This window comes from Macadamia integrifolia, chromosome 11 (assembly GCF_013358625.1).
Source record: "Macadamia integrifolia cultivar HAES 741 chromosome 11, SCU_Mint_v3, whole genome shotgun sequence".
NCBI lineage: Eukaryota > Viridiplantae > Streptophyta > Magnoliopsida > Proteales > Proteaceae > Macadamia > Macadamia integrifolia.
The window spans coordinates 30,102,156-30,111,882 of record NC_056567.1 but is presented as its reverse complement, the minus strand read 5'-3'; the positions used below and the strand labels follow the sequence as shown (position 1 = coordinate 30,111,882).

The following is a 9,727-nucleotide window of genomic DNA, read 5'->3' as shown; positions in this document are numbered from 1 at the left end:
TATTAGAGTCTAATTGGTGCTTTGGCTTGGGATGTATTATAGCCTAAAAGCAGAACTGTGTAGATGACGCTCTTTAGAAATGATCTACTTTTGACCCCCAAGAAGTAAGTGAGCAACACTGTACAAAGACTTATTTTATGTTTGTAGTTAGAGTGATTGGGTGTGGAGAGAGAGAGATGTAGTTTTCATGGGGAGAAGCAAGTGAGAAGGGTATGAGTGATTAAATGAGACTGCTTCACAGTTGACATATTTGCTCAATAGTTGAACCTGTAGTGATGCCCTTGTTTCAAAATTACCCCTCCCTCTCTCCTTTATTACTCCATACCTTTTGTTTTACATTATTCCAAGTCTATCCTCAAACTATAATTCAAATCCCTTGTGTTCTTTTTTATTACTACCAATAGCTTTTAAGTTCTAGTTATTTACTCTCCTGCCACTCCCCCTTTGTAAACTCCAATATTATTATGGACCTTCCATTTTCCCTTGCATTTGAGTCATCTAGTACTCAGGTGGCCCTAAGGAACCCAATTATGGTTTTGTGACCAGGGTTCCACATCATTGGCTCTCGCCTTTTGGTTTTGTGAGATTCAGATTTCAGAGCTCTATCTGCTTTGGTGATTCAGTAGAAACCTGGTGGTGATTCCAGTAAAGCTTGGTGGTATTTCCACGCTGAGGTTTTGTGGGGAGTCAACCCTGAGGATCAAGTGGGATTCATTACTCATATTTTTCTGTCTAATTTCTCTTCTTCATTCATTGAATCATGTCAGATTCAAATATTTAGTTTGTAGTTGATTTAAAGCTTTCCTACTTGAATGCAATTCTTAAAAATTTAAGTTTGGTTCTGAAATTTCAATATCTGATTTCAGATTATTATTCTACTGTGACTATTGATTCTGGCTATAATTTCAAATATGATTTTAGGCTGTGTTTGGTAGCCAAGAAAAGAAAAGAAAAGAAAAGAAAAAAGTGCAAATTTTTTTTTGTTGGTTTAAGAAATTCTGTTTGTGCTTGGCATGTCTTGAACCAAGAGAAGATTCTTTTTTGAATTTCAAAATTCACCTTGGGAATGGTGAAATTTTCTTTTGCTGAAAAAAAAAAAATCTTGTAAAAAACACAAGAAAACATAAGAAAATACAAAAACTTTTCTTTTCTTTTCTTGTAATAGTAGCCAAACATACATACTTTTTTTTTTCTAACCATTTCATTTCATATCTTCTCTTTTCTAGATTCTTTTTTCTTTTCATTTATTTTCTTTTCTTCTCTTGGCTGCCAAACACAGCCTTAAGTCCTGATTTCTCCATCAATTTTCAGAGTTATAAGTCTGCTGAAACTCTTCAACTTTGGAATTTCAGGTACTGCTCTCTGTTTTCACGGCTAGTTCTGTTTCTGTGATTTGTTTAATTTCCTATTGAGTATATTCTGAATTTTGTTTAAGGTTTTGTTGAATTCTGGAATTTCTGCTTATCGAATTCTGTTACTGTTTGAATTCGAGAGTCCTAATCCAAGGAGGATACCTTGACAGTTCTGGATCCAGCCATGGGATCACTCCCATATTTTATTGATGTTATCTTCTACTGACTGTTTAGACCATTCAATGCAAATTACTTGTCAATCTGACTTGTTTTCATTGAGTTATTTATGTTTCCTTGCATCTGGGGTTTTCCCCTTATCAGTGATTCTGGTTTCCTTGGGTTCTCTAAGCCCTGATTTTTAGGTGGTTAGATCCCCATTATAGTCCCACATTGGTTTGTTCAACACCACCACTTTACACCACCACTTTAGACCATGTATTGAGGTTCTCTATGCACTCCTCAGAGAGCTTGCATATTGCAGAGTCCCACATTGGTTTGTTCAGCAACACCACCATAGACCATGTATTGAGACACACCACAGAGAGCTTGCATATTACAGAGTCCCACTTTGGTTTGTTCAGCAACACCACCATAAACCATGTATTGAGGTTCTCTATGCGCACCACAGAGAGCTTGCATATTGCAGAGTCCACACAAGGACTTCACTGCAAAAGTGCTTGAAGAATAGGTGAGTGGGATTCATGTGACTTGTTCCAGGCTTGGGAAGGAGTGGTTCAGTAATCCTGGATGTATTGCAAACTTAATGTATTTGGTCCTTGTTAGTTGGGTTATCCAAACTTATCCTCCATTGGAAGAGCTCTGGTGTGTGAGGGAATCAGAGGAAGAAAGGTTCTCTGTGTTGAGAGTTAAATTTAAAATGCTCAAAAGAAGATCGTGAATTACCTTCGGAGAGCTTAGAAACCTAAGGCTCTTTGAATCTCAGACAATCAGAAAAATGGTCCCGAAATGAGAGCGCCAGTGACGACTGAGCCTTAAACGGTGTCACCTTCACAAAAAAGGGAAGAAGAAGATCCAGTTCAGTCTGTAGTCTCCTATGATCTACAATGCTTGCTTTGGAGTTATTTGGTTTTGGATTCATGGTTCTCACTAAGACTACAGAATGTTCTTGTGAATTATAACCAATACCAGATATATAAGCAGTGAGTTCAAATCAAGAGGTTAATCATATTCTGGCAACTTTACGTAAAGATGACAGGTAAGTCACTCTGAACCATGCATGCCTTGAGAACTCCAGTTTCTTAGTTTAGACAGTATATGCCATTACTTAATCCAGTCCAAATCCCTAGTTTTCTCTCACAGAATTTTTTTATTTTTTATTTTTTTAAAACTTGCATAAACTAATTAACCTCACAGTGATTTTGGCATTTAGAACAGAGGTGTATGTCATCCCTGAATACAGAACGCAATAATCAGAGTAGGGTTCTAGTTAAACTTGATTTTGGATTATTTTCTCAGCCCCATTATTTCCTTTTAGAGAATATACTCAAATCTATTGTTGTCATCGCTTGCCAATTAATATATTGTCTATGCTTATTTATAATATATAAAAATAAATTAGTATTTGTTCTAAAATTTTGCTTTCAGTGGCAATTATGGTGAGAATTGAGAAGTATCTCACCCAAATCAACACTTTCCCTGAATCGCATTTACCGAGTTAGGGTGACTTTGTATCTGAACTGGGGCAAGTCACCAATGGTTAATCCCTTAAAGGATTATCTTTCGCTCGTGATTTGCAATTGGCAGTAGCCATAGACATAATTCCCTTACCCTTGTGCATAATGCATAGCAGTGATTCTTAAAACAGTCTAGATAGAATGATTTAGCCACACTTCAATTATCATTCAATAAGCTTATCAACAATTATAAATGAGAAGTTTTATTATTCAATAAGCTTAACAACAATTATAAATGAGAACTTTTACATTGATATTGATGTGAAGATATAAGCAGTTGGTATGAGACTAAGGTGGCTGAATTGATTCTGTCTACCTAATGTGCTCTTTGTTTCCTATCTTATTTTATGCATCAAATGTCTCTTCTGTAAGCCAAACTTCTTGTCTACAGAGGGGGCAAGATCCTTGTCCGACAAGCCATTTATCTATACACTGGAGATGAAATAAGTGCCTGCAATTTGGGAGCTTCCTTGCAATGTCTCCCTCTGTGAGATCCTACTCATAACAGCACAAGATAGGAAAAGGAAATTAGTAATGTCATTTACTTTTCAAAAAAGAGTAGAAAACAGTTGTAGGTGTTCATTAACATTTGTGTGTGGCTTCTTACCGAAACCAACTGACACACTGTTATTTCTATAATGTATAACTAGAATCGGCAAACCAACCTAGTCCCAAAACAGTAGGATACTCTATAACAGTAGATCAGATCTGGAACACCTTGAGTATGGAAGAAAAGAGGAAGATAACTAGAAGAGAACCTCTTGTGCTTCACACCGCATAGAGTTAATAGGATCAAACACCAATTCCATCAGCCTTGATCAAACACAAGACAAATCTCCATGTAGAAGACAATAGCAACAACCATTAATTTGTTTATTAAATCATCTAGGTCTTTAGGAGCCTCCTCTTCTTTATTTATAATGTCAATGGGGGAGGGAATTACAAAATAGAAGGTTCCTCAAAAAGGAAACCAAATATTCTCTTAATACAATAGCTACTAAAAACTGAAATTAGAAACTAACTGAAATTAGAAACTATTTGAAAAAGGAAACTAGCTACTAAAGACTTGACTCAATTAATAACTTGACTCCTAAGGAAATAAATATAACTCAAATCAAGCCCAACTAGAAAGGAAACTAATGAAAATGGAAACTAACAAGCAATCCCGTACTCAATCTTAGAGCCCCCTTTTTAGACCCATAAAAGTGGTCTATTATACTTAAAACACATGGGATCAAAGGCCTAACATGTATGGAACCCAACCCTAGGCTTATTCCTAATAAAACAAGTCTATTTTGGTAATTAATCTACATCATTCTATCTTTCAATCTCCAAGCTGCATCAGCTAGCAACAGCTTGAGCAAGTGCACTCCCCATCTGCTGGATCAATCAAGGATTTAAAATTCGGGATTTGATCGGTTGGATATTCCTGTTTGGCGGATCTAGTATGAAACTAATGTTTGGAGAGTGATATACATTCTAGGTACTGATTCTGATCTTTATAACCTTGGGATCAGTACAAGCTCAACTATTGCCTTGTTCTCAAGTACATGGTTTTAGCTGAGAGAGCCACTGGTTTATTGAATTTACATCATAGAGAGCAAGGTTATAAAAACTTTGAATTTGGATCCGGTGTATCTGGATCGGATTCTGGTTCTTGAATCCCTGATAAAGAGAGAGACTACTTACATCTGATCCATTTTAGGGAAAAGAAGAAAAATCTTTAAATGGGATCTCACCTGTAAGCAGATTGTACAACAGATATCATCAGATGGAGCCATAATCTCACTGCTACTGAAATTGAATGAAGGGAGCCTATTGATCATGTTTGGTGACAGCCCATTGAAGCTATCAACATCATAAATGTGGAAGGTCTCTGTGTCGCTTCTCTCTCTGGAATTCATCTGAAATTCAACTTTCTTGTTAATCACAAGCAACAAAATTTTGCAAGAAATTTGAAATTTTAATAAGTAATATATATTCCAATGCAGTGTGATATTTTTCCTATCAATAGTTGAAAAATATAATAGGAGAAAAGAACTTTATCCTCGTTCCTCATGCTTAAACACAGCTGAATGTGAAAGGACCTAACTTCTAATTTCACATGGTTGAATTGGATTGGTGGTTCAAACCATTCCAAAGTCACTAACCATGGTTGGCGACTGGACCAGCACAGATATCGACAGATCAAGGCCGGCTTTGACACCAGAGATAGCACCGTTTATGACTCCTGTCCAGAACCTGGTTTCCGTGGTCAGGCTGGTAACTGCTCCCCTAATACTTCCTACAAGAAACCCTGCTGAAAAAAAAAAAAAAAACCCAGCCCAAGTAGTGATTGAGTAATGAGGAGGACAAAGAAAGATCAGTTTAGAAACTCTAGAAGGTGTAGTGCTGAAAGGAATAAGGAAGTGGAGCTTACCCAATGCGAGCGCTAAGGCGTATGAAACATGCGTAGCCATTACAAATGGCGCATAGAAGGGGGATTGAATACGTCCCCGTCGTCCCATAATAAAACTATCCATATCATCAAGAGCAACTTAGAAAGAGGGGTTCAACTGAGAGAGACAGAGAGAGAGAGAGAGAGAGAGAGAGAGAGAGAGAGAGAGAGAGGACCGAATACGTCCCATAATTAGTATTGTTTTTATATTAAATTCTCACTCTCCACTCTCCACTCTCCCAAACTCTCACGCAACTTGCTATTCAAAAAAAGAAAAAAAAAAAATCCATCCCACGCTTACGGTTAAAAATATACCAATTTTGCTATTTTGGAAATCTTTTTCTTATTTTATTTATTAGTTTTTTGGTATATCAACACAATCTTCCTTCTTTCTTCCTTTCATTAGGTAGCAAAATCTCAAGAGTTTCTTTTCTTGTTATTATTGGTCTATTGGGTTTTTAGTTACATATCACTTGGCAAGAATCCGGAGAAATTGAAGATTTTCTTTTGGGTTTTTGTTTGATTGTATAATGAATGGTATTGATGATATTAGAAAGACAGAAACAAACTGATAGTTGAGTTTTCATGCTTAGACTTTTCGAATCTTGTAATATTCGTGCCTTGTTTTCCTGTTCATTTTCTCTATGGGTTCTTGATGTTCTGGTTTTCAGTTGTAGCTCTCTTTGAGTTCTTTCTAATGAATTATGATGGTAAAGAGCCATCCTAGAGAGAATGATTGTAGGCTTAATTTGTTGCAACGCTCTAATGAAGTTTGATAGTCTTCATTTTTTTTTTTTTTAGTATTCTTTTGTTTGAAATAGATATTTAATTCAGATGCCTACGAATTCTCTTATACTAGATTTTTTTTTTCTTCTCATGAACGGAGAATTCCATGAATAGCTCGATGTTTCTGTTTTATTAGAGGACTTGAGGTGCTTCTGACGGAAAATTTGAGTGTTCTTTGTGGTTGTCTTTGTTTCTAGCAGGTAACTTAAGGTACCTGGAGCCAAAAAGCCAGCAAGCATGGCAAATAAGTAGCCTGGGTATGGTTCTTGCACTCTGTCTCTTTCTTTTGGTTGGTTGTTGTGCAACGTTTTACTTTCCTAATTTCTGGTTTCTCTTTGTCTTTGCCTACAACTCTCTTTTTTCAACTGACGACTTTCTTTCTGAAATGCTTGTTCTTCGGAGCCAAAGTACTATCAATAACTAGCCTTTGTCTCTACAGTTTTTGGCCAATGAGTTCACAACTATTTCTGCATCCCCTAAAGTATGGGAGAAGAATAGGATCCAAGCTCTTTCCACAATCTAATTCACTTATGTGATTTATTGCATGTCAATATTCATACATGTGTTGGTCTTCTTCTTTCTCTTTGCTTATGTTTTTATGTTAATGTTTCAGTTATAAACCCCATTGTTAATCTTCTGTTATAATTATTTCTGAAGATCCCATGTTGGTTTGATATATTGAGCAATAATCATTCCATCGTCTGTGAAGAGAGTTTAACTTGATATTTGATAAAGACTATCAGGTCAGTCGAATTATTCTCTCTCTCTCTCTCTCTCTCTCTCCTACTGAAATTTTAATTGAGGATTTTTTGGACATCCTAAGAAATGGGTGTGAAGCTTTGCAACAATGTGAGGAAATTTATGGTAGCTTTAATAGTGATTGCAATTTTTATTTGATCACACAATGAGACCTTCTCTCTTGGTCACAATTTCTATTGAAGGTTTGTCTAATCAGTTCTGTTAGAACAAACACCAAGAAACACGAATAATAAAGAGACAATAGATCCGTACAACACAGAGATTTAACGAGGTTCACACACCAGGGTGGTGTGCTACGTCCTCGGGCGAAGAAGAAGATGATTCGCTATGCAGAAGAGAGATTTACACCCTAGCAGCGGCGAGAAAAAATTCACCCTGAAACCCTAGTTGCGTGAAAACCCTATAATACAATTACGTTCTCAACAAGCAACAATACATTATATATACTCCAAAAACGTGGGTCGACCCTACAATACAATTACGTTCTCAACAAGTCTGATTTGTTTCGTCAAAGTCGTTTCTAGAATTGTAAATAGGCATAAATTTTGATTTATGTTTCTAGAAATGGGTGAAACGGAACAACTTTATCAAATGTTTTTTAGGCTATTTTTCTATTTCTGGGAACAAGAAAACGTAGAAACGGCATAAATGGAACATTGTCAATCGGTGCCTAATATATATATATATATATATGTATATATATAGGACTGTCATACGACTGTCTATGATGTATGGTGAGGAATGTTGTTGTTAGGAAACTTCATATAAATAAACTCAGTGTACCTGAGATCAGAGGAAAATGTTGAGATAGATGTGAGGCAAAATTAGGAAGAATAAAGTAAGGAATAATCAAACTAATGTTAATTTGGGAGTAGCTCTGATACACGATAAGCTATGAAAAAGTTTATTGAGGTAGTATTGTCATGTTCAACGGAGGCTTTTAGGTGGTCCATTGTGGAGGAGTAATTTGATTCAAATTAAAGGATCTAAAAGAGCCCGAGACAAACCTAGAATGACTAAGGGAGAAACAATGAGGAAAGACATGCCTAGTTTAGTTCTCGTATCAAGTATGACCATGAAAAGAGCTGATTGGAAGGTAAGAATCTATAGATCCGGCTCCATTTAGTTAGGATAAGATTGATTAGTTGTTATTGTTGTACAATCTTTGTTTGTAAAATAGACACATTATGCAAATTAACCTTTAGTAAGCTAGGATGAAGGAAAGTCCATCTAACACAGCTTCATACTGAATGAGCTACTAATTGAGGAGAAAAATTATCATTACAACCAAAGTGATTATCATTAATAGCATATCATATGAAGTTTAAACCATAAAATTCAAGCACCTAAACTACTTTTATCATAATCAAAAGTAGTTTATAGCCCAAGTGCCCAACTCCACATATCCCCTCTTCTATTTTAATCAACAAAGTTAATTGAGTACTCCAACGCACGGTAACTAGTAGATCAAGCTTTTGCTTCCATATGATTAGTTTTGAACCTCAATGGAGAAAAAAATTAGTGTGCTTTTTTGTTGTCGATTTGATTTAATTGTGTTATTAATTAGCTTTCTCATATTTGATTGTTTTGCATTTCCATTAATTTGCATATTGGTGAGAAAGAATTTGTTTTTCCTCAACAAGAACCAAATAGCTAAGACTCACAAGAAAACGCCACTTTGGCAATTTTTTATTCAAAATCTCATGGAGTCAAATTCTCATCAGTACAAGTCAACGGAATGACCCCTTGGCATCTGATTTCCATATAAAGAACAAGGCCAGTATGAAGATTCTCTTTAACTACAAGTCTGATCAACTAGATATCTTTCATAAAGAATCGAAGGAAAATGATCATTCCTACACATTCCACCCACTTTTTTTTTTTTTTCTTTTATTTGTTGTATGCGTGTTTGTTTTCAATGAAAATAATTACTTATTCCACTATGCTGCCTGTTCAAACACTACCCTTTTTTTTTTTTTTTGGGGGGGGGGGAAGGTTCATCACGCCATCAGTATAGGGCAATCTCTCATGCCGTTCTAATGACAGTATTAGATTATCATTCATATAGGACTCATATTGTCGAGAAGGAGAAGAAGAAGAAGAAGAAAAAAAAAAAAAACTCATATGAGAGGGCATACGATAAATGTGTCTCATGCATATATATTTTTGGTAAGATCATCTATAACTGTACCATAAAGAGAAAACCTCTTAATACATGGGATCTGACTCTTTGATTGAATTGGGAAAGGGAATTTCGGACTTCGCCAAATAAAAGAAATAGTTAATGGCAGTATTTGTTATTCTAGGGTCCAACCGAAACTTACCGGGTTCACTTAGAATGAACTGAATTCTTATTAGTTTAGTGTCGGATTTGGTTTTTATGAAATGTATAAAAACTAGAACCAAACTAGGCCAACCGATCGAATGCACAAAATAAAAAGAAAAGAAAAAACAGATCAAATTCAATAAAAAACTAAGACCCGGCAGATAGTAAACTGGAAAGAAATAAAAAACCCTCAAAAAAAAAAAAAAAAAAGAGGAACTTTCTTATTAATTTCCTTATGTAAGACCGGACCAAACTTGATAGTAACCCGATAACAAAAAATGAAAAACAATTGAACCAAACCGAACCTGATAGTAAAGAAACTGATAAAAACACGACCCAAACCAACCAAATACTTCAATCATACAAAATCATC

At 35.6% G+C, this 9,727-nt stretch overlaps 1 protein-coding gene across 2 annotated transcripts; it reads right to left on the bottom strand.

The window, feature by feature from the left end:
* Positions 1 to 1,980: 1,980 nt before the first annotated feature.
* On the bottom strand, positions 1,981 to 5,796 carry LOC122094395 (NEP1-interacting protein-like 2). Of its 2 annotated transcripts, XM_042665184.1 has the most exons (4): positions 5,466 to 5,796; positions 5,197 to 5,345; positions 4,786 to 4,950; positions 1,981 to 3,541 (listed from the first exon to the last, which is right to left on the bottom strand). In XM_042665184.1, the coding sequence occupies exons 1-4, from the start codon at positions 5,566 to 5,568 to the stop codon at positions 3,392 to 3,394; spliced, it is 567 nt and encodes a 188-aa protein (XP_042521118.1). In that variant the 5' UTR covers positions 5,569 to 5,796; the 3' UTR covers positions 1,981 to 3,391. The 2 variants fall into 2 exon arrangements, with proteins under 2 accessions (XP_042521118.1, XP_042521117.1); XM_042665183.1 differs by having other exon boundaries at positions 5,197 to 5,796.
* Positions 5,797 to 9,727: the final 3,931 nt, after the last annotated feature.

Excerpts from the sequence above, each read along its gene's own strand:
- LOC122094395 (XM_042665183.1), bottom strand. The coding sequence starts at position 5,568 with ATGGATAGTTTTATTATGGGACGACGGGGACGTATTCAATCCCCCTTC. Across the intron at positions 4,951-5,196 it reads TGGTCCAGTCGCCAACCATG|ATGAATTCCAGAGAGAGAAG; the intron begins GTTAGTGACTTT and ends GTTGAATTTCAG. Across the intron at positions 3,542-4,785 it reads GTTGTACAATCTGCTTACAG|GATCTCACAGAGGGAGACAT; the intron begins GTGAGATCCCAT and ends TGTTATGAGTAG.